This window comes from Crocuta crocuta, unplaced genomic scaffold, assembly GCF_008692635.1.
Source record: "Crocuta crocuta isolate KB4526 unplaced genomic scaffold, BGI_CrCroc_1.0 scaffold884, whole genome shotgun sequence".
Taxonomy (NCBI): domain Eukaryota; kingdom Metazoa; phylum Chordata; class Mammalia; order Carnivora; family Hyaenidae; genus Crocuta; species Crocuta crocuta.
This window is the reverse complement of record NW_027529549.1, coordinates 1,162,044-1,188,025: the sequence shown is the minus strand read 5'-3', so window position 1 is coordinate 1,188,025 and position 25,982 is coordinate 1,162,044. Positions and strand designations below refer to the sequence as shown.

General features: G+C 36.2%; 1 protein-coding gene across 1 annotated transcript in view; it reads right to left on the bottom strand.

Annotated features, from left to right (window-relative positions):
- Positions 1-25,982, bottom strand: part of ANO3 (anoctamin 3) — a 398,432-nt gene that overhangs the window by 154,610 nt on the left and 217,840 nt on the right. The window contains exon 5 of the mRNA XM_077761423.1: positions 11,951-12,069. Within this exon, the coding sequence (XP_077617549.1) occupies positions 11,951-12,069 (119 nt within the window). The remainder of the gene's footprint in view (positions 1-11,950; positions 12,070-25,982) is intronic.

Below are 25,982 nucleotides of genomic sequence, written 5' to 3'. Positions count from 1 at the left end.
TAAGAATGCATTTCCGATATTTTGAAGTAAGAGACTTACTCATCTGCAATTCTGAAACCAGTATCAATTATTCTTAATTGGCTTCTGTACATATTTCAAAGGAAAGAAAAAGTAACACAATTCCTAGATTGATGATGTACTTTTAAACATACCACAGTCAGAATTCTGGGTTCAGCTGCATTTGGAATCCTTCATTGCTGACAAGAGAATTGCAAATGACAATCTTCTTTCAAGCACTCTTCAGCATGACAACAGAAAGTTCTCCCTTCCGCTGCCTGCTTTTTTCCCATTAGCTAGAGTGTTACAGATTGAATGCTGCAGTAGGCATTTGACTGGAGGGTTTTTAAACAACACTTTAAATGCCTGAGTCTGAATAATGATTAAAAAAAAAAAAAAGACAACTCCTTTCTTTATAAGAATTCATTTGTTTAAAAATTTATTTAAGAGGATTGGCTATGGATTGGGGGGTAGGGTTAGAGGGATACCTTCATGTGTCATTGGTTAATAGTTTCTATGTATGATTCACCTAAGTGACATTTAGTCATATAATGTCAGTGACATTTTGATAATTTTACTGTGAATTTCTAATAACCTATTGCACATTCCTATGTTATTTGAATGAGTTGGGCAGATTAGCATAATAGGTGGGAGGTATCTTTCAGTCTGAATAATAGTGGTCTGGCAAAGAAAACTAACTTTTTTATTGGTGAAACATTTTTTATTTAATGTTTTTGATAGCCGAGTGGTGTTCACTAGGATTTCCTATTTTTTTTTCAGCTTTTCAAGGAAATTGCCTCACTTTCTTGTTCATGGAGAAAAGGTACAATAGAAACCTTTGTGGTTTCTGAAAAATCCTCCATCTGGTTAAACTTGACATTGTAGCATATTGCCTCAAGGCTACATATAATGAAGTGATTGTAATCTGAAGCAACAAAAGTAACTGTTATATAAAAATAAATTAAAACATACAATTGAGCATTTTTGTCCTCCTGTGGTTAACATTCACATGATGAGACCCAACAGAGGATTACATTTGTATCTGTCAAGAAAGCCTCCGCAAGACAGCTTGGAATTGGGATTGACAGAATACTGAACTAAGAAACAGCCACATAATGGATATGGCCTTGAATTAATCAACATGCTTAAAAATTGATTTTCCAGTGAGCCCACAAAATAGGAAATTTTAACTTCACACAAAAATTTGAAACCTTTATGAGACAAAGGGTAGATTTTTGTAATCCTTGTATTTAAATTGCCTGTGTCATCAAGGGATTAATCAAATCATCCAGGTTTCCATGACTGAGACCCTTATCTGAACTCTCAATTTGTATCTTGCAAAGAAGTCGATAGCAGCTACTCAATTAAAAAAATTCCACAAGCATCAAAGATTATTTCATAAATACAACAGAACTTTATATTTGCTGACATTTTCTTTAAAAATAGTGACAGCTGTTCAGATAATTCATATTTTGATTGGCTCATTTGGTGAGATTAAAAAGTCTACATCCCCTAAGGTGTCTGAGTGGCTCAGTCATTTACGCATCTGACTTGATTTGGGCTCAAGTCATGATCTCACAGTTTGGTTCATTGAGTTTGAGCCCTGCATCAGACTCTGCACTGACAGTGCGGAGCCTGCTTGGGATTCTTTCTCCCTTCTCCATCTGCCTTTCCCTCACTTGTGCTTTCTCTCTCAAAAATAAACAAACTTAAAAGAATTTTTTAAAAAACCACAAAAGTCTCCATGCCAGTGTGAATGGAGGAAAAGGACATGGGAAGGCAAAGGGCTAGAAGCAGCACAGAAGGTACGAATACTTTGTAGTTTATCTGGATCTGAGCACGGCAGTCTTAGTTTCATTGTATTTTTCCTTAAGCATAAAACATTGAAGAAAGTATAAAATTCATGGACTGTAATACATATGGTCATTCATTCCCCCGTAGTGTCAATCTGTTCTCTACCCGATATACTTGTCTCACAGCTTCCTACAGTCCCTTGCGTGCACCTCCAGTCTGTACAACATCGCCTAGTGCTTATCAGGGTGGTGGACTCTATACAACTCCTGCCTACTACTTCCCTGTATATGAACAGGGAATTCACTTAGCCATTCTGAGCCTCCATTTCTACACCTATGAGATGGGAGTAAAAAAACAGACTACCTTTTTAAAATTGTCGTGAGACTAACAGAATGTATCAACAAAATCACTGAAAAATTTTCAATAAATATTAGCTGTTGAAGTTATTTAATATTGGCATTATTATTAATGTTTCACCCCCCAATCCTGTGGTCCTCTACACACATAACCTGGGGGCCTGGAGGTGGGAGATTAAAGTCAACTTGACTTTCAATGTGTTCAAATAACATTAGTTTCTATCTAACCTCTCTGACTGCCTTTATGTCTATGCAGAGAAAGGGTCTGATGTGGACCTATCATTGATTGAATGTATAAATATCAAGTGGAACGATCATCTGAACCATTTCACTGGTAGGCTGACAACACTAATTTCTTGAGTTTACTCTCACATCCCACAAACATGGACAAATTCTGCAGACAGCTTGCTGCAGCTCTCATTTTAGAGCTAAGTTCCCCAGGGAGGCTTAGAAGATAGATCTCCCAAGATGAACTCTTAAGCTCTCATGGAGAAAACGAGTGAGTTGATGATTCAGGAAACCTCCTACATGTCTTATTACCTAAACATTAGTGTCAGGAAAGAGAAAAGAACTGTGCATTTCGTTTGTTTACTAGTACTGGCTATGAAATATGACTTCTTAAATAGGCATAGTTTTTCCTATAGTCTTTGAAAGAACTAAAGACATCAACTTCATCAAATTCATCCCTCACCTAAATTTACTCTCAGAATTAAAATGGATTCATGTCCTGATTTCCTAGCCTTCCATTCCAAACATAGCTGTTGCAATTTTTTTTTTCCTGATTGACATGGGGAATTCCCATTCTACAGAGTAGGCACATTTGAAAATATTTCATCCACTGATTATTATATAATCCCAAGGAATACACACCTACTCCCCTGTGACTTATTTTTGCTGACATTTAGTAATATTAACTTTGAAACAAACTCCCTGCTTTTTTACTTATTTGTTGATACAAAATTTAATTACAAACAGGTCAGTTCATCCCTGGGATGTTGTGAGTTAGCCACACAGTTCAGAAAAGCAAAGCTGCCTATTTCAGAGCAATATTTCAAGGTTTTTGAAGGTGTGGTTAATGTGTAAGTATATTTCTTACAGTTAACTATTCAACTATCAATGTGTGATAATACTTATGGTTTAAATTTAAGAACACATGAAATAAGTTTATGTCATTTCACTTCTATGACCCAGTGATAAACACTATCAAAATTTGTTAAGTACCTTCTCAGTAGTAGTTAGATATTTTTATATAATTGATATCAAACTGTACATATTGCTTTTTATAACAACCTCTTTATATAATCATACATTGTGATAATTTCTCATCATCCTTACCTATTTTTGGAAGTTTATTTTTTAATTGACTTATTTGAGGGCATTATTACTTTTTATTAAATTTATTTATTTAAATTCAAGTTAGTTAAAATACAGTGTAGTATTTGTTTCAGGAGTAGCAGCCAGTGATTCATCACATATAATACCTGGTGCTCATCCCAACAAGTGTCCTCTTTAAGGCCCATCATCCATTTAGTCCATCCCCCCCCACCCAGCTCTCTTCCAGCAACCCTGTTTGTTCTCTGTATTTAAGAGTCTCTGATGGTTTGCCTCCCTCTCTGTTTTTATCTTATTTTTCCTTCTCTTCCCCTATGTTCATCTGTTGTGTTTCTTACATTCCACATATAAGTGAAGTTACGGCATTTGTCTTTCTCTGACCGACTATGTCACTTAGCATAGTACACTCTAGTCCCATTCATGCTGTTGCAAATGAAAGCATTATTATTTTTAATTTTACTTTCAAACATTTAAGTGTTTATAGTCCCCACCCCTTCACAAATTACAGTGTGAGAAACATCCTTAAACATAATTATATGGGCTAACATCTAATTACATTCTCTGAATAAATTCTTAGAAGTGGGTCAAAAGGCAAAATTATTTTAAGGCTTTTAATCCTTATTGTTAACTTGTTTTCCAGAAAATGAGAATCAATATACATGTCTACCAAGTAGCAATAATAAGTAACAGTTTATACTGTCAATATTGGTTTTTGAAAAATTATTTTTTAATTTGATTGAAAAAAAACCATTGCTTATGGGGTACCTGAGTGGCTTCAGTCAGTTAAGCATCTGACTTTGGCTCAGGTCATGATCTCATAGTTGGTGAGTTCGAGCCCCGCATTGGGCTAACAGCTCAGAGACTGGAGCCTGCTTAGTATTCTGTGTCTCCCTCTCTCCTTGCTCCTCTCCCACTTGTACTCTGTGTCTCAAAAATCAATAAATATTAAAAAAGAACATTGCTTACTATTGAGAGCCATTTCTGAGCTCATAAGTTGAGAAAGAACTCCCTATGAGGTTAAGGTAAGCTATAAGGACTCTTACTGGTCAGATGGCGACCAATATCCACCTGCAACCAATTGTTTCTGCTTGGAGCTCCGACCCCCAAGGTATCTTGTGATGGTATTCAGAGTGACTTATTCTGGCCTTGAATATGCTGATTGCACCCTGTGAAGGAACTTATTGTAGGAATTTCTTCTTTTGTGATTATGGGAGCAAACATTTGTGTTTCCTGAAAGAACTGTTTTTCTTAATACTTCCCCTTAAACAAACAAGCTATTGACCCCTGGTCACAAAGAACTAACTTTCACCCTTTTGATGCTAAAAACATTGTCTTGTATGCTAAAGATGCCTTCCTTTCCCATATGATAAGCATCTAAATCCCCTACCTCAATCACTATTGATAAAGGTTATGCAGGAGTCTTCTACAAATCTATGTTCTGGGAAATTCTTACATATCAAAGAAATTTGTCATCAGAAATCATTGTCTAAGGCAAATGCCACTTCTGTGCCGTCCCCCAAACACTTAATTATAAAATAAAGTTGAGCCCCAGTCAGAGCAGAGATGCCTGCCTGGTGACCAGAAAGATTCTCATGACTCTCTCATCCCTCCCTCGCCGACACCATCCATCCTTCAGGGACCTCTGAACCTGCTGGAGCCGGCCTCCGGCAGCTTATATTTGTATTTCTGCAATTGCTAGTACTGCTGATAGTTTTACATGTTAAATTATACTGCTTTTCAATTTTGTTCACTCTTATATTTATTGAGTATATATCTTTATAAATTAAGAATATTAACTATTGTTTGGTATGTATGTTCTATTATATCAGTTCATTATCATATCTTAAGTTTCTCCATTCTCTAATTTTATTGTAATATTGATATGGATTAGTATGTAAACAGTCAAATCTATCAAGTTTTCCATGATCAGTTTTTTAAAAATGTTTCTTTATTTTGAGAGCAGAGGGTGGGGGGTGCAGAAGACAGATGGAGAGAAAGAATCCTAAGGAGTCTCCCTGCTTCAGCACAGGGTACAACACAGGGCTTAATCTCAAGAACCCTGAGGTCATGACCTGACCCAAAATCAAGTCAGCCGTTTAACTGACTAAGCCACCTAGGCACCCCCATGATCGATTTTATTGTTGGNATTAAAAAAAAAAAAAAAAAAAAAAAAAAAATTGCTTATTTTATATTTATATATCCACTGTAAGCTTATTAACTATTTAGCTCTTCAATAATTCCTTTGGGTATAAGATACACTAGGCATCTAAAATTAGTGTAGCCTCTTATTGAACTATTATTGTGAGAACATTTGCACATTTTTGAAAGATCAGTATTTCATTACTTACTTGAAGTGCCTTTATCATAACACCACACACACACACACACACACACACACACACACACGTGCACACACTACATTTAGGTTTAAGTAATCTACAGATAATATAGACCAATTCTAGAAAAATCTTATGCTAAATCTTCTGTAATATCTAGACTAGTAATAGGCTAGAGAAGGACAAGTCCTCACTACTTACTAGGGAAGGTTTCTGAGGGTCAAGATAAATACTTAAATGGCACAAGGTAAGGAGATGTCTCCTATGGTTGCAGGCAGCATAATACTTTTTTCTATTTAGACTAGGACTCTGCAAACAAGACTAAACAACTTTTGGGCTGTTGGAAAAGAAGCCTTCTTATACTGGGCAAGAAAATAAACTAAGACAGTGGCCAAAAAGATGAACAAATCAAGATAACTTGCTGTATGTTCTATAATATATATGAAAATTAAATATTTATGGTACCATTTCCCACAATAGTATTATTAAATAAAAAAATATTACTTCAGGCCCTAAGATTATATAAATATTAACATTTTCCTTAGAAACTGACTATCCCAATACATGCAAATAATTAGCATTTAATTTCATGGGTAATTCTATCAATTAAAGCAGCCCCATAGGGCCCAGTTTAGTCATTTATATTGTAGTTTAAGTCATCATTATCGCATAATTGCTAGGAAAAAGTATGCAAGTTCAGAATGCTAATAATCCCTGTGCATTATTTGGAGGCAAAGAGTCACTGAGGCATATGAAACAGCTGCCAATGGATGCCCACATGAAAGGTACAGGAAACTGCGAAGGCCATCTTCCTCTACATTCTCTGACATATGATGTGTCTCCAGCCTCCATAGGACATTATTCCTGTTACCAGTTGAGTTGAAGATGAAGACCATCTGCCAATGCCAGTTGACACAGTCAAACTGAATGGCTTTGTGATCTAAATTTAATGAACAGCTAAAATATTCATATCAAAATTTTCCTGATCCATAACCTTTTTCTTGTCTGTTTTGATATTCACCATCCTTTAAGAGGAGAAGTCACTCAAATTTGGAATATAGATTCGTATTCCCAGACTGATGATTGGCCACATCTGCAGTTGTTCTTGGCATCCTGAGGGATAGTAGCAGCAGCAGCAAATTCTTCATTAATGTCCACTACAGAAGCCATGGGTTCTGCATCACAGATTTGTTCCTTCTAACCTAAATTAACTGTAGATGTTCCCTGTAAATTATCTACATCTAGAGGCCTCAACTGGTGTGTAGGACATGGTGCTCTGACAGAGAGAAGGGTTTTGCTTCTGGGGGTCATCCAGTTGGCAGTAAGACCTTATATTTAATTGTTATTCATAATGATCTCTATATTAATAAGACAGAAAAAGACAATATTCACCCAAAGTATTTTAGAAAAAATCTCTCTCTACTCTAGAACTCTGCTTGCAACCAGAGCAGGTGACTCAGTTTCTATGGATTTATGGAATTTTTCCTTTTTTTATTACAAATTTACTTCCTGAATTTTTTTATCCATATAGCTGTGACAGAGACTTTTTGTCAAAATGTAAAGAAAGAAAGAAAGAAAGAGAGAGAGAGAGAGAAAGAAAGAAAGAAAGAAAAAGGAAGGAAGGAAGGAAGGAAGGAAGGAAGGAAGAAAGAAAGAAAGAAAGAAAGAAAGAAAGAAAGAAAGAAAGAAAGAAAGAAAGAAAGAAAGAAAGAAAGAAAGAAAGAAATTTGTCTTTAAAAAATAATTCTTGGGGCACCTGGGTAGCTCAGTCAGTTAAGCAGCCAACTTCGGCTCAGGTCATGATCTCGTGGTTCATGAGTTTGAGCCCCACGTTGGGCTCTGTGCTGATAGCTCGGAGCCTGGAGCCTGCTTCAGATTTTGTGTCTCCCTCTCTCTCTTCCCTCCTCTGCTCATGCTCTGTCTCTCAAAAATAAATAAATGTTAAAAAATTTAAATAAATAAAAAATAATTCTTCACCAATTTTAGTAGGTACTTGTGACTCCTACTGCTAATTATCCACAAATAGTTCAATTGAAGGTAATCTTGAAATTCTACTTTGATTTAATGTTATCACAAATAAAACACTTTTGTAAATAGTTTTTTTTTTTTAAGATAGACAATGTCAGAATGTTTTAGATAGGATGGTTAGATACCACATTATTTAGGTTATGACATTTAAAATATACTTGGGCTCTGTAGAGTGAAATGGATAACATGAGCATGTTGTGGAAAGCTTAAGACAATTTTTCAAATCTTCCCAGTAATCAAGGAAGAACCCACTTTATGTTAACAATCACTGGTATCAGCCAACACGCTATTCTTTAACATTCATGGCTGCATCAATTATCTACTGCTGAGAAACAAATTATCACCAACCAATTTTTATTTGGATCATGATTCCATGGTGCGCCCAACTGGGTAGTTCATCTGGGTTCAACTGGACTTTCTAAGTGTCCGAGTTTCCTGGTCTTTGCCACTGAATTCTCTCATGTCACTGCTTCAGTCGGGGCAACTGGGCTCACTAGACTCTGATCCATATGCCTCATCCTCAGGCAGGCTAATTCTGGCTTGTTTACTATGGTGGAGGCACAGTCCCAAGAGAAAGAATAGGAGCACAAGATCCTTGGAGTCCAAGAGTCAGTGCTGTCACATTGTGACTTCTGCAGCAGTCTACTATACTAGCCAAAGCAAGGGCCAAGGCCATTCTAATGATTCTACCTCTTGATGGGAGTTGCTTAAAATAGAGATATAAGAAAGACTGTGGCCTATTTCCCACCTACTATAGTACATCTAGTTATTTAAAATGGCTCTTATCAAAAAGCTTTAGGTGAGCTAAGTCTAGATTTATCCCATAGTTAGCATGACCTCTCATTTCCAGAGTCTTTTAGCTTTCTCCATTTATATGCATGTATCTTGTGCTACGCCCCAATACCTGCACAGCAACACCTATCCATATGTGCCATCTTCCTCTGTCCTACAAGTTTTGTGCATAGTATCTTCCAAATACATAAAATAAACATTTACTACTATTTACTATTACTTTATCAATATAACTTCATCATAGTAGACGTTAGTATTGTAGATGCTTTTATTTTCTCAAATATTAAAGAATTTTAGTGTAAATCATATCACAAAAGTTCATGATTAGAAGTAAAATACCTTAAGGTTACAACTCATTGTTCTGAAAATTAATTCTAGAACAAACCATGGTGCCCTACAAATATACTTAGCTTATTAAAATATTATAAGTAACGGATATATGATCAAAATTTAAACTCAGCATGCTGACTCAAGATCATTCAGGCAACATTTGCACAATGGTTGACAAATCAAATAATCCATACATTTTCAGATTTGCTTGTTTGTTTTTACAGCTGATGAGCTCAGCAAACTTCCTCATAAATTCAATGTAAGATACTACCTTGGAGCATTTGGAGTTATTTCCTATGAACCTAGTTTACAGCTAATGGCAAATTTTGTTGGAAAGTTCCTTTTGTTTTTCTGTAATCCACTACTTACCATTACTTACAATATAGTTTATATTAGCAGTCACTTTCCCCTGCAAGTTTTTGCTCTATAAACTTGCTTTGCCACCTCTAAAAAGATCCCTTTGTAGCTAAGTAACTTTTGAAAAGGCATAAAATATCAGTTGCATCACATCATATGCATGGGGCATGTGGCAATCAGTACAATTATCCCAACCAAAAAAAATGTGTGAAGCACAGATCTTCAGCCACAGATTGTATGCATATATTCATATATGTTAATTTAAACAATATGAAAATTATATTTTGTAGCACATAAATGAAGGGCTCATGTCAATTTCATAAGGTCCAACTTAAAGAAATATATATCTAATATATGCACATAAATACTCATATCATTTAGTAGTTGGATGGAGTAAGAGGAAGGCTGACCAATTTATAAATGTAAGGATATCCAGATGCTGGCCCAAATAGTAGAAATAAAAGTCACTGCTCTTCAAGGTTTCCTGTAACAAATGTACACAAATAACATAATCCAAGCAGATTATTTTGCCCTTCGTTTGTAGATAGTGAAGTAACCAGTTAAGGGCTTTTAAACATTTTTTCCTTATATAATGGGACCACTTGTTCAAATGGAATTTGTACTGTACTCTAAGCTATGAAATGGATAAAAGTGGACATATTTTAATAGAAACTAAAAAAAAGTAAGTCCAAACCATCCAGCTGATGCATGACTTTTTCTTACATTTTGAGTAGAAGTTCAATAGCAGAAAAGTTTGTAATTAGATTCAATAAGACATTACACTAGGATTTCTTAGTATGTTTCTTTTTAGGATTTCTTAGTTTGAACAACTGTGATCTATTACCATCATCACATACCATTCCCTTATTTTAACATCAAAAACAAAATATGCATGCAGGTTTAATTTATTTTATTTTATTTTTATTTATTTATTCTTAACTTTGATATTCTGCAATTCAAGTCTATTCAAAGTGAGAATGAGAAATGGCTACTGTTGGGTTGCCTGGGTGGCTTAGTCTGTAGAGCATGTGACTCTTGACCTCAGGGTTGTGAGTTCAAGCTTCACATTGGGCATGGGGCCTACTTAAAGAAAGAATGAAAGAACAAAAGGTAGGAAGGAAGGAAGAGAGGGAGGGAGGGGAAGACAGAGAGAAAGAAAAAAGGAAAGAAAGAAGAGAAGGAAAGGAAGAAAGAAAGAAGAGAAGGAAAGGAAGAAGGAAAGAAAGAAGGAAAGGAAGAAGGACAGAAGGAAAGGAAGAAGGAAAGAAAAAGAAACGGTGGGATACTGTTGAGCAGAAGTGAAATAGTAGGTATCATTGGTGGTATGTGGTAAATTCTGGAGAAGCAGATGAGCCAGATTTTATTTTATCTTAGTTCATTTCCTAATTATGTAAAGCATACTGTGTTTGCCTGCTGATTGGTGCTATGGGCATCTTAGAACAATATCTGTTTTTTTCCTCAGTATTTCTAATAACTCTTCCTCTGAGGTGACTTGGAAAAATGGTTCACAGATAGAAGAAACATTCTAAGCATCATGTTGATCAGACAGACACAAAGAGGCTGGTGAGGTAAACAGGGTAGACAAACTCCTGATTTGTAAAGATAACCTAAGAATTATTGGCACAAAATACTGACCGCATTTACCAAAACAAAATGAAAGAGGGATGAAGAAATTTGACACAAGAATTTACTCTTACATCTTTTGATCAAAGTTGGTCTCATGTATGATAGTAATATTTAAATTGTGCCATATTCCACTGATCCTTTTGTGGTGACTAATGAAGGGGTTTTCAAAATTAATCCAAGCCAAACCAAATCAAACATCAGAGAAATATATATTCAAGGATGTGTTTATTAGCTTTGCAGTGACAATGAAAGCTAAGTCANACTTTAATCAATAGGAAACAATGAAAAAAAAAGAAAGTGGGCTTGGACTGAGCCAGAATTTGTCTTGGCACATATCAAATAAGGATGCTACTTGGTGTTGAATGACCAAACTCAGATGCTTTGAAGAGTGCACAAAATCATTTTGTTTGGGGGGTGATGGGATTGCTACAGCCAGGGTTTTTTAAAACTGAACTCTAGTCCAGTTCTTCTGTGGAAGAACTATACTTTCAATGAGGTCTTCTCAGCTTCCGTGTTGTTATAAAAACCTGCATAGTCACCTATGCTCTAAATACTTTCATACAGCTGTCTCATGCACTCATCAAAGAATTCTGTCAAGCAGACAGCACAATCCAACTTTACAGATGAAAAAAACAAGGCTTAGTGAGTTTAATTAACCTGTTCAAACTGTCACAACTAGGAAACAGTGGAACTCGAATTCAAATCGTGGTCCATTCCATGCTCCCATCAAACCATGCTGCCTTTAAATAAAAATGTAAAAAATGAGGTAGCAAACCTCTAAGGTTAATGTTACAGCTCAGATATTTTTTTTTAATTTGATAATATATCTGAATATAATATCTACATAGAATTTTCCACCTTGAAGTCCTTAAGGATGTGTATTAAGCTGCATGCCCTCTTACATTCTCCAGCACAATATACATTAATGTTGAATGGAAATGGAAGGTTTTAATTTAAACATAATGCTTTCAAGTGACTCACTGATAGTTGAGTTTGTGTTACCTTAGACAATTTTGCCTTGGATTCAGAATTATCTTTGGGCACAAAGTCTTTAATAAGCCGAGATCGGTCATAAGCAGCATGTTCTGATTCATCCATGTAATCCTTATCTTTTCCTAGGGCTAGAAAAAAGAAAGAGAAAATTACATCCATTTTTATATTTCTTCCTTTTCTTTCTCTTTAAATGTACTAATCTCTCTTTTATTCATGATTTTCCAAGGTTCAGCCAAGTATAACTCTCTTATGACCCATTCAACCAAAATGTAAGCTAAAAAAAAAGGAATAACATGAAAGGTTCCTTTTTAGTGGATTAATGCTGATGCTACAGTAACCTTCATAAGAATTAAATGCATCTCTATAGTTTAATGTCCTTAAATTTTTCGAAAATAAAATTAGAATCATGCAAGTTCATCACCTCTCTTGAAATTGAAGACAAAGATATTTCTAAGAATTCAATAGATTCCCAAACATTTATTTGCTTAACAAAAACTGAACAAATTTAGATAATTTGTTTTCTTAAAAGTTGGAAAGTTTTCTAAACGTGAATTTGACTGAAGGGTGACAGAAGCTCTGAAAAACTAGAAAACAAAGTCTAGCAAATGTTACAAGAAAATCTTTTCAAAAATATTAAGAGGTTGAAATGAAACTACAACTACAAAAACAGGAGAGAACATTGGAAAATAATTCCTATTAGGATGACAAAAAGAGTAAGACCTTGTAAACAAGCTATAGTCAAGGTACAAAAGTATAAAACGAGAAGTCTCTATGGTGGCTACAAGGACAACCAAGAACTGTGATGTACCTCACAAAATCTACATTCTATAGGATACAAGACTCTTCAAGTTCAAAAACAGAACCGTATATATTTAGCCTTTTCATATAATTAAAAATGTTTTGGAGTTATTTCATTCCATCTGTTGACACCCACCAAACATAAAAAGTATGTATAAATGTAAAGAGTTCAAGTATTTGACTTAGTATTGTAACAGAGTAAAATATTGTTTATTATACATGCACTAACTTCTTTTTTTTTTTTAACGTTTTATTTATTTCTAGGAGAGAGAGAGAGAGAGAGACAGCGTGAGCAGGGGAGGGTCAGAGAGAGAGGGAGTCACAGACTGAAACAGGCTCCAGGCTCTGAGCTGGCAGTCAGCACAGAGCCCGATGCAGGGCTTGAACCCACGAACTGCGAGATCATGACCTAAGCGAAAGTCGGACACTTAACCGACTAAGCCACCCTGGTGTCCCTGCACTCACTTCTTTTATTAGTAATGCTTAAAATCTGCTACCACATGTTATGTCACGTACAGCCAGAGTAAGGGAACTTAGAAATGGTATGAATTCAGACTGGATGGTAATATTATGTCTTAATATGTTATCAATTGCCAATTCTGTTAAATGCTCTAAGCACTTACAGTTATACCTAGATCTCTTAAAAAGAGCTAACAGACTGATGGTTAACATTTAGTGAGTACACACAAAGAGCCAGAAACTTTGTAGGTATTATTTCCTTTAATCCCTATAACAATTGTACGAAGTGGGTATGTTTTTACCTACATTTAACAGTAAGTTAAGTCAGATGGAGATTAAGTGTCTTGTCAAAGTCACTAATTCAGTAAGGAATTTACTAGAACTGAAACGTATCCAGATTTAACTCACAAGCTGATGCTTGCAAATATACTCTACTGTTTTCCCTAGACTTATGTAGATTATATTTTATTCATTTAACGATTATTTGTTAAACACCTATGATATGCCAGTATATGATAATAGTTGGAAATATAGCAGAAAACAGAATCTTGCCTTCGTGGGACATTCAAGTACAAGAAGAAAAATAATAAATAACAAAAATTAAGAAAATAGTAAGCATGTTTGGTGGTGAGTGCACGAAAATATACAGTAGAAAGGAAGGATGTAGGTGTCAAAGGTGGAGAGAGGGATGTTATTTTAAGTTTTTTAAAATGTTTTATTTATTTCTGAGAGAGAGAGAGAGAGAGAGAGCATGAACAGGGGAGGGTCAGAGAGAGAGGGAGACACAGAATCTGAAACAGGCTCCAGGCTCTGAGCTAGCTGTCAGCACAGAGCCCGACGTGGGGCTCGAACCCACGAACCCTGAGATCATGACCTGAACTGAAGTCCGACGCTTAACCAACTGAGCCACCCAGTTGCCCCTATTTTAGATACAGTATTATAGTAACATTTGAGCAAAGACCCAGTGAGGCAGTAGGTGATACAGGTAAACTGGAGGAATAATGGTCCAGGTAGAGAAAAAAAAATGCAAAATTTGGACTTGTTTTGAATGGGTGTCAGATGAGAGAATGAAACTGAAATTCTGGAGTTCATTTATTGGAGCAGCTACCAAAATCCTCTCATGTCCAGCTTAGTGGTTTCTAAGGCACAAAAGTTTTTTTCTTCTTTTTTTCCTTTCACCTCTTCCTTCCTTTTCTTTCTCCCTGTCTCCCTGTCTCTATCCATACCCTTTACTTTCAATACTGGAGACCAAGAGATCTTTGTGGTTAAGCAGCAATAGGTAAATAGCATATTCTGGGACGTGCACTGGCCTGTGGGTCACAAAATTGTGAGTCTTGATCTAAAAACTGCCTGGTCCTGCATCATTTCTTTCCCTGACAGTCCATTTTCTCATCAGTAATGAAGGTTTTTCAAGAAGGTCTAGAACAGTACTTTACACTCTAATTGTGTGATCGCTGGCTAACTTAATGCTTACAAAGGGTAAAATGCAATTTGTGTTAATGTATTTCATTTACCACTGAATACAAATGATACAATTTATAGAAGTTTTCCACTCATTTAAACCATATTCCAGGGGCACCTGGGTGGCTCAGTCAGTTGAGCAGCTGACTTCGGCTCAGGTCATGATCTCCCGGATGTGAGTTCTGGCCCCGCAACAGGCTCTATGGTGACATGTCAGAGCCTGGAGCCTGCTTTGGATTCTGTGTCTCCCCCTCTCTCTGCCCCTCCTATGCTTATGCTCTGTCTCTCAATAATACATTCAAATCAATCGATCAATCAATCAATCAACAAACAAACCATATTCCATTCACAATTAAATTTTCTACACAGAGATTTTTATATTTTGTTTAATTTTAATGTAATTTAGTTTTCCTTTCTTTCTTTTTAATTCCTATAACACAAATATTCCTGGAATGGGATCATCCTTACATCATTATATTGCTGGAGGAAAGTTTAGTTTTCAAAGACTTGCCAAATGCCACCAATATCATGAAAGCTTTTCAGATCTTCTGCACCTTTCTGCCCCAAGGTCCCAATTAGAATGGATTGTTTCCTCTCCTGAAATCTATCACACTTGGTTTTCCCCTCCTTTTCTTTCCCCTTCCCTTCCACCTCTCCTTCCTTTTTGTGAAGTTTTTTTTTCTTTTTTCCTGAATTTAGACAAAATTAAACCAGGGCCACGTTCAATCTCTTTTTAATTTGTGTTTAATTTACTCCAGTGTCTAGCACAACTTGGTCATTAGTAGATTAGTTAATTTAAAAAGAAAGATAAAGTGGCACCTAGGTGGCTCAGTTGATTGGGCATCCAACTTAGGCTCAGGTCATGATCTTGCAGTTCTTAAGTTTGAGCCCCACATCCAGCTATGTTGACAGCTTAGAGACTGGAGCCTGCCTTAGATTCTGTGTCCCTCTCTCTGTCCCTCTCCCACTCATGCTCTGTCTCTGTCTCTCTCTCTCTCTCAAATTAATCGACATAAAAAATAAAAAGAAAGAGAAAAGAGATACACTTGTTATTTTGGAAAATCTGGATCATAAATGATATAATTTTTAAATTTTCCTTTTATTGTTAGGAATGTATGTTTACCTTTCTTATCGTTTTTCTTGAAATTATACAGAAGGATTCTTCTGTATATAACAACAGCTTTCTTGTTTCCTTTTACTATCCACAAGTTTGCATGTTCTTGTCATTATAATATAAATGTCTTGTATTTTACAATGTTCCTAGGTTAGAAACAAGAAATCTTAACTCTTACTGACCTGACATATACTCTCACTGAATATAAAAAATGCTTTAATGTAATTTATATTCTTTTGTTAAATTCTAGGTTTTTTTCTCACACTAACTTTATACACAATATTCTTATAGTCAATACTTTGTTTTCTTTTGTTTTTTACATGGATAGCTAATAATTATTTGTTATATGTATCAAGTGCCCTGCATTCATTATGTCAATATGTATATTGAGTGGGCACCTGGATGGCTTAGTCGGTTAAGTGTCCAACTTCCGCTCAGGTCCTGATCTCATGGTTTCAGGGTTTGAGCCCCACATCGGGCTCTCTGTTGGCAGTTCATAGCCTGGAGCCTGCTTCAGATTCTTCTCTCCCTCTGTGCCCTTCCCCTGCTGTTGTCTCTCTCTGTCTCTCTCTCTCAAAAAATAAATAAATGTTAAAATATATATGTATTAGATCTAGATACAAATTTACATTTATATAAATATATATATTTATATTTATAGATCTATATCTAGATCTATAGAGAGAGCAAGCTAGTTCTACAGTGTACCAGAGACCATTCTACTTTGAAGATACAGTAGGGGTTACATGAACAAAAATCCTTACCATATGAAGTTGACAGTCATAAAGTTAAGAACAAAACAAATATAACCCTATATATTAAAAAGTGATATGATTAATTTTAAAAATGGGAGGCGGGTGGAGAGGGCAGGGGCTTATAATTTTAAATAAGGTGGTTAAAGACAGCCTTCCTGAGGTAACTTGGAGCAAAACTGCCAAAAGGGTACAGCTAGTGCAAAGGCCCTGAAGTCAGAGCACACCCTCCTTGTCTGTTCACAGACAGGTAGATTAGTTGACTGGTGAGGAATGAACAAGAGTGAGGGTTGTAGGGTATCATGTTAGAGTGTTAACGCAGGAAGTGGGAACACATCAGATAGGGCTTGGGGCCATTAGAGTGATTGACCATTTTCTCATACCATACACAAAAATAAACTCAAAATGGATAAAGGACCTGAAAGTGAGACAGGAAACCATCAAAACCCTAGAGGAGAAAGCAGGAGAAAACCTCCTTGACTTCAAGTGCAGCAATTTCTTACTTGACATGCACGCAAGGGAATCAAGGGCAAAAATGAACTACTGGGACCTCAACAAGATAAAAACCTTCTGCACAGCAAAGGAAACAATCAGTAAAACTTATAGGCAACTGAGAGAATGGGAAAAGATAGTTGAAAATGACATAACAGACAAAGGGCTAGTATCCAAAATCTATAAGGAACTCATCAAACTCCACACCCAAAAAACAAATAATCCAGTGAAGAAATGGGCAGAAGACATGAACAGATACTTCTACAAAGAGGACATCCAGATGGCCAACAGGCACATGAAACAATGCTCAGCATCCCTCCTCATCAGTGAAATACAAATCAAAACCATACTGAGATACCACCTCATGCCAGTCAGAGTGCCTAAAATGAACAAATCAGGAGACTCTAGATGCTGGCGAGGATGTGGTGAAATGGGCACCCTCCTACACTGTTGGTGGGAATGTAAGCTGGTGCAGCCCCTCTGGAAAACAGTGTGGAGGTTCCTCAAAAAATTAACAATAGAACTCTCCTATGACCCAGCAATAGCACTGCTAGGAATTTACCCAAGGGATACAGGAGTGCTGATGCATAGGGGCACATGTACCCCAATGTTCATAGCAGCACTCTCAACAATAGCCAAAACATGGAAAGCACCTAACTGTCCATCAACTGATGAATGGATCAAGAAGATGTGGTACTTATACAATGGAATACTACATGGTAATGAGAAAGAATGAAATCTGGCCATGTGTAGCAACATGGATGGAACCTGAGGGTGTTCTGCTGAGTGAAAAAAGTCAGGCAGAGAAAGACAGATAATATATGTTTGCACATATAGGTGGGTTAGAAGGAAGTTAACAGAGGACCATGAGGGAGGAGAAGGGGAAAAATAGTTGGGAAGAGGGAGGGAGGTAAACCATAAGAGACTCTTGAATGCTGAGAACAAACTGGGGCTGATGGGAGTGGAGGAAAGGGGAAGGGGGATGATGGGCATGGGGGAGAGCACTTGTTGGGATGAGCACTGGGTGTCATACGGAAACCAACTTGACAATAAACTACTTAAGAAAAAATAATAATAAAAATATTTTTTAATTTAAAAATAAAGAATGATTTTGATTTTCACTCTGGGTTAAAGAGTGCCATTGGATGAATTTGAGCAGGGTGAAACTGAGCAGATTTTAATAAAATCATTCTGGCTGCTGACAGTGAGAATAGGCTAAAGGGGGCAAGGACAGAGGCAAAGAAACTAGGTAGGAGTTACTGCAATAATCATGTAGAAAGGATATGGTTTGGGTCAAGGTGGTATCAAGACTGAGAAATGGTTGAACTGAAGATGTTTTTTTTAATGGGAAAGTTAATAGAACTCTATTGGATGTGGCATATGAAAGAGAAAAGTCAACAATAATCCCGATGGTTTTGTTCAAAGCGCTGGGAAGGGTGCCATAATATTTTCATATATTATTGATTAAATACTTTACAAGTATTATTTCTAGACTTTGTTACCAATGAGGAAATGTAGCAGTTACCTGGAATCTCATATTTCGTGTGTGGCAGTAGAGTCCAAGAAATATGGCTCTAAACCATACATTTCTAGCCACTATGGAATACTGCCTCTTGCAGTATTGGAGAGATGATGATTTAGGAAACTATGAAGCAATAAAATATTCACAAATTTAAAAATAACAGGGTCACATAAAACTTATATTTGTTGAATGAAAAAGGATAGAATCTCTAATTATAAACACAGCTTTCCCTCCTCCTTATGTTGACAAGAATGGAGATAAATATTAATATCCCAATAGATAAAGATAAAATTTGTCAAAGGCAAAAACTAAAAAACGAAATAAATTTAGTAAAAACTTATTTATTTTTATGTGTTTTAATACTCTCAGTGACCAAGAACCTAAAATTTAAAAAGGTACTATTTTATGCCAGTACAGAAATGTTATTTTGCATCTATCATTTTGTTAATGTTTTAATATTTATTTTTGAGAGAGAGACAGAATGTGATCAGAGGAGGGGCGGAGAGGGAGGGAGACACAAAATCTGAAGCAGGCTCCAGGCTCCGAGCTGTCAGCCAAGAGACTGAGGCAGGGCTCAAAATCACAAGCTGTGAGATCATGACATGAGCCGAAGTCAGACACTGAATCGACTGAGCCACCCAGGTGCCCCATCGCATTTTTCATTTTTAATAAATATATCCAGGGGCTCCTGGGTGGCTCAGTCATTTGAGCATCTGACTTCAGTTTGTGGATTTGAGCCCCATGTCAGTCTCTGTGTTGACAACTCAGAGCCTGGATCCTGCTTCAGATTCTGTGTCTCCCTCTCTCTCTCTGCCCCTTCTCTGCTCACACTCTGTCTCTCACTCTCTCAAAAATAAATAAGCATAAAAAATAAAAAAAAATATCCAGATGCTAGGGAAACTGATAATAGTCATTTGTTTTCTGAGCCAATATAAATTAGTCAAACTTTAGGAACAACATATGACAATATGTTTGAAGAGCACAACTGGAGAGGAATGTTAAAATCATCTAAAAGAAAAAAAAAATCTATGTTCACAAGAATGTTTCCCTAAGCCTATGCATAATAAAATATAGGAACAATTACCATTTTGATAAATAGCAACTCCATTTTTCCAGTTACACAGGCCAAAATCATGACTCATCATTTTCTCTTATACCTAATGTCTTATCCTTAAGTAAATTTTGTTGACTGAGCATGAAGTATCATTTATTTTTCTGCTTTGCTTTACTCCTTAGCATCTATCAGTATTGAACATGCAATATGCTTTTACTTATCTTCATTTATTATCTATTTCCTTCACTAGGGTATTGCGGGCCAGTTTTTTGCGTTGTTCATTTTTCTTGTCTTTTTCACTCACTGCTTTGTCTCTCACATCTAGAACAAGTTCTGACCTGCCATTGCCGTTCAGTAAAATTTGCTGAATGACTACAGTATTTAAATATCCATCACTCCTGTCTGAACTATCTTCAAATTACATCTAGAAGTTGGTCGCTTATCAACGTTGTAGTTTCTTAACCCACACCACCACTCTCTCTTGGCAGAAGTCTGTGAGAGTCTCCTAAACAATCTTCCTGTTTCTTTTTCCACACTGCATGACAGCCAGTGGGGCTCTTTCAAAGTAGTCGTTAAATTACATTAAACTTCTACTCAAAACCTTCCAATAGTTTTATAGCTCCAAGTAAAAGTCCTATCTACATTATGGCACCCTGGGTAAGCATCATTGGGCCCCTTGCTACCACTTCTCGACCCTTTCCAACTCTATCCTCACTCCCGCCCATCCTGTTACACTGGGTTCCTTGATGTTAAGTATGCTCTCACCACAGAGCCTTTGCACTCGCTCCTTTCTCTGCCAGGAATGCTCAATCCCCATTGCAGCCAGGGTTCTGCTCATGTCGCTGCCTCAGAGAATCTCTCCTTGACCACCATTTCTAAAATAGAACCTCCCATAGTTCTTCATCTCCTTATAAGGCTTTATTACTTTTATCAGCACTTGACAAACACACACACACACACACAAACATGCATGCTATATATGTACATATATATCAGCACTTGACATTAGGTTATAGAATAGATATATAACATACATGTGTGCTATATATACATGCATATATACACAAATAAACATGTTTTACATGTATATATGTGCTTCTATCCATATGAGAAACAGGAAGAGCATATATACATATGTAAATGTAATACTTACAACTCATTAATAAGAAGACAAATAACTCAATTTATAAATGGACAAAGGATTGGAATAGACATTCATCCAAAAAAAAAAAAAAAAGATATACAAGAGGCCAACAATCAAATGAAAAGATGCTCAACATCATTATTACCAGGGACATGTAAGTCAAACCCACAATGAGACCACTTCACACTCACTGGGATGGCTATAATAAAAACTATGGGGGGCGCCTGGATGGCTCAGTCAGCTGACTGCAGCTCAGGTCATGGTCTCATAGTTTCTGAGAGACAGAAAGCAAATGAAGGGTTTACTTGAAGCTTAGGGAATAACAGATGACTGCTAATGGGTATAGGGTCTCCTTTTGAGGTGATGAAAACATTCTAAAATTGATTATGGTGATGAGTGCACATCTCTGTGAATTTACGAAAAATCACTGAGTTGTACACTTAAAATGGTCAAATTGTATAGTATGCGAATGATACCTCAATAAAACTACTATATTAGGAAAAAACCCAAGATTCTCAAAGCTTAAAAAAGTCATTTAATATGTGTAAGTAGGGAGTCCAATGTAATCAAAAGATAACTAATAATGACTTCAGCAAACCCAAATTAATCCTGGTTATGTCATTTATTAGTTTAAAGGCAGTGGGTCAGTTAAAGTTTCTTAATCTGAAAATCTGTATAACCACATCTCGTTCCAAGGATTAAATGAAATAATCTATGTGATTTGTACACATAAGGTATTAAAGAAATACATATTCTCTTCTTTAATCTTTCTGTAAATTTATAATGCTAGTAATTAGGAATCTACAAAACCAATTATTTATTTTGGGGCTACAAAAAAAGCCATATCATCTATCTTAAAACCTAAATGGACAGGAAACAATGTAATTAACTTGAGTATACTAATGAATAATTTAAAATCTAATCTACAAATCCCTTTTCCAATCATCAGTGATATAATTTATGATGCAAACTTTTATTGAGACAAATGGGAATCCATGAACTCTTCCAAATTTTGTTTACAAACCAACATCAGCTCAAAACTCAGGGAGTCCAATCAGGATGGGAGCCTCCTATGGTTACAGCATAAATCTTACAGCCGTTTCTGAGAGTGTAATTTTAATCAACAAAGTATTCTAGATCAGTTCTTCTTTATTTTAATGCCATTACATTACCTTTGCTACATCGTAATATAACTGCTGGAGGGTCTGGAAATGGATGAGGTAACTGTTAGGGAATTTTAAATCTGTGTGGGTGATCTTACTAATTGGCCTACAATTATTTACCTGTGCAACCTTCCTATACATTGCTGATGGTAGTGTGTTCGAGGATTGCCAGAGTAGCTGGGGCCAAAAATTAAAATAATAATAGTGACTTAAGGTTATTTTTATTCTTTATAATTTATGTATAAATTTATATATACTAAAAACCATTGGGTTGTAAACTCAATGGGTGAATCGTATTTAAAATGGGTGAAATGTATGTGAATTGGGTGTATGTTATGTGAATTATCTCAATAAAGCTGTTATATTAAAAAAAAGATTCTCAAAGCTTAAAAAATCATTTAATATATTGAAGCAGGGAGCCTGATACAGTGAAAAGAGAACTAATAATTATTGAGCAAAACCAAATCAAATTTTTCATATTAATTAACTTTTAATTAATATGCATACTAGTATTCCCAAAGTACATTCTCTTTACTTGCATCTCACAAAAACTCTTAATTCAGTTCTGCTCAATCCCCATTTACATTATAAGAAAAATATCAAACTGTAATACTGAGGTCTTTATTTCATAAATCAGGAGCCTGAGGCACAGACTGTGTATACCTTTTTAATGAGTGATATCGTTCCTGAAACTGGGTCTTCTGGCTACTAATAAATTCCGTGATTTTAAAAATTATTATTCCACTGAAGTGTCCTATGAGGAATAAACCAAATGGTCCATATATGGTTGACTCAGTGGTTAGAACATGGTGGTAATGAAGATTCCAACTTCTTATTTCTTTGCAGTTCCTTTGCTGTTCACTTCTTCCTACATTGGCAGTGTTCTCAAGTCCTGACACTAGCTGGTCACGGTGAAGGTCGTGCCAGAGTTGTATTCAGTCAACCCCACAACTGGGAAAATCTTGAAGATAAACTGCTTTTCACTATGTCAGGGTGCCAGTGTTTATTCTATCTACATCCATTGCTCCATACATTCACCTCATCATCAATTTTCCATCTATCTATCACTAAGTAGACAGTATATATTAGATAATATGAATAAGACAGATATAAATAGTAATTGTCATCTGGTGAACTGAGTATAATAGTATTATAACCAAAATGCTTTAATAATAGAAAGCAGGAAGCATCTAAATGGGTATTTGGGAAGACTTCCTGTAAAAACAATGTTAGAGGACATTCTCCTACTACTTAAGAAGAGCCACTAACAAGGCTCACAAAGTCTCCTCTGGACAGGGAAGAGGGAAAAAAATAAATCTTGTAATTCCTGGTAAGATCACCTAAATGAAGATTAGGAGACACAAAGTGAAGCCTGTATGAATCCAGTTCTCTTAGTGGAGGGCTTTGGGGTAAATGCAAGCTTCTTATGAACAAAGAACAAAAGAGGGCTGATTGGCTGTAGCACCGTGAGTCAAAGGAAGGGTTAGCAAGTGCTCCAGAGAGAAAAGGCCCAGGTCCCTTAAGGCCTCTGAAGGCTACAGTGAGGAGTTTACATTTTACATGTAATGGGAAACTGGGGGGGATTGAGTAGAGAAACCATGAGATTTAATTTTCTTTTTATGAGAGCTTCCTTTGGCTGCTATATGGAAAGTAGACCATAAGGAGACAGGCATTGGAGCAGAGACAATTAGGAAGCTATTATGCAGATCTACCAGGAGACGTGGCAGGCTGGACAAGGTGTGACTTGGATACAGCACTTGTAGCAGCAAGTGCGGAGCTGTGTCAGATTCTGAATGTAATTTGAAAATTGAGCCAAGAGGACTTACTTAATGGGTTTAACAAACAACTGAAATGACTTACAGTGACTATGATGTTGACAAAACTGGAAAACAATATGTTCTTTCAGTGTTATTCCCTTATTTCTGTAACCCTGAAATAAGTTGGTAACATTACCACAAAGTTCTTTTCTACGCCATCTTAAGATGAAATGTTGTTTTAAAAAAAAATAAAAAATTAGTGGAGAGGGGGTCCTGATTGGCTCAGTCAGTTGAGCAGCTAACTTTCACTCAGGTCATGATCTCCTGGTCCAAGTTAGAGTCCCACATCAGGCTCTGTGTTGAGAGCTCAGAGCCTAGAGCCTGGAGCCTGCTTCAGATATTCTCTCTCTCTCTTTCTCTCAAAAATAAATAAACATTAAAATATTTTTTAAAAATTAGTGGAGATTATTTAATACTACAAAATGAAAGCAAAATCATCATATACTCATTTGACCATAACTGTTTTAAGAAATAAAATGAACACTCCAGCTCATAGAAAACAACTAATCTTACCACTCTAATATAAATCACCTCCTAAGGGATCCATTTCATAATGTGAGCAAAATGTAGACTTCACAAGGTTAGGTAGATGTATATTTTGGTTGGTTGGACTAAAGTTATGTTGGTTTTAATAAGCCCCAATTATATCACATCGAAGTTACCTGATTTTGCTGTAGCACGAGTGTGGGCAGAATCAAGTATCAGTTACTTGTCAGTATAGATCTTTCTGTCCTTGTCATTTTACGGAACACTAACAAGAGAAGGGGTGGGTGGTGGGTGATGATGGGCGGGCTTCCAGGGCTGACAGGAAAGAGGACTATTACATCAAGATCTTGAATTCACTGTTACATGGATCAGCACTTTCCAGAATAATTGTGGTGTGTGTGTGTGTGTGTGTATGTTTGTGTGTCTGTGTGTGTGTATCTGTGTGTGTGTATCTGTGTGCCTGTGTGTCTGTCTGTGTAGGTGAGGGTGCAGGATGAAATGGTGCCCTGGCTTTGAAAGCTGCTCTATGAAAAGTAGAATTAAAAGTTTACAAATGACCATAAAAACAATGAAAGATGAAAAACCAAATTCTAACCTTCCCAACCTGATTAGCTTACTTCAGTCAATCATCTCTCCAATATATTTTGCCATGCAGCGTTACTCCCATCTTTTGCTGCTCACAGCCTCATACTTAACAACATCTTGCAGAGTTAGTAGCCTATGGACATCACTAATCACTTTTCAACCCAAAGGACTGTGTTCCTACTGTGATGATTAAGGGAGATAAGGGATTAAGATTTCTTGGATTGGAATCTTCATTCTCCATTGGCTAGATATATGCCATTTGGCAAGTTATTTTATCTCTTGGCTAATCAGTTTTCTCAGCTATTAAAAGAGGCTATTAATAGTACCTAACCCAAGGAACTGTTATAAGAATTAGTGAGATAATGCAGGTAGAGAGTTGTGTAATATGTGTTCGGTAAATTATTGCTATTCCACTCTGCCTTAAAAATCACATTTTGGTAATAATAGAAACAGCTGGTTAGTGAAAATATCCCCGAGCCCAGAAAAAATTGAGGTGAAAGATAAGATTATAAGTTATCGAATAAAGCAATGGGCAAATATTGTTGAACCTCTATGATGCTGTGCTAGGAGTATAATGGAGTTATGTCACATCATTTATTTCAATAATCTTGCAAAGTATTGATCATTAACTCCAATTTACAAATGAGATTACTAAGCTCAGAGTATTTAATAATAAGCCACAGTGACAAAGCCAGTAGATACAACAATGGGAATGTAGCCAATGCCTGTCTGGGCTGGTTTCTGGGGAAACCAGCATTTCATCCATAATATTCTGCAAATTCTTGTTAGGCAATCTTAGTGGAAATGTCCAGCTTTAAATCAACAAAACCATGAATGTTCCTTCTTCCATAGCTATCATTTTGAATGGTGAGAAATATTCATCCTCAATGGAACACTGAGCACATGCAGTTAACCTTGCCACAGCATTGATATTCTCATGGGACAGTTCGAAGTAGTTCACTATATATTAAAAAAAGCTATTAATTAGGTGCATCAGTCAGGTTCCAAAAAAATTGTATTAGAGCCTTTTGGTACTTGGAAACGCATTAACCAACCCAGAAGCTGGCAGCCTGCACTCTAAAAGGAAAATTAGAAAATGTAATGTGGTTGAATTTAAAAAGAGTATGTATTGCTAAAATACTCATGTTTTATTTAATTACACGCTTGGTATATTTGATGTCATTTTGCTGGATC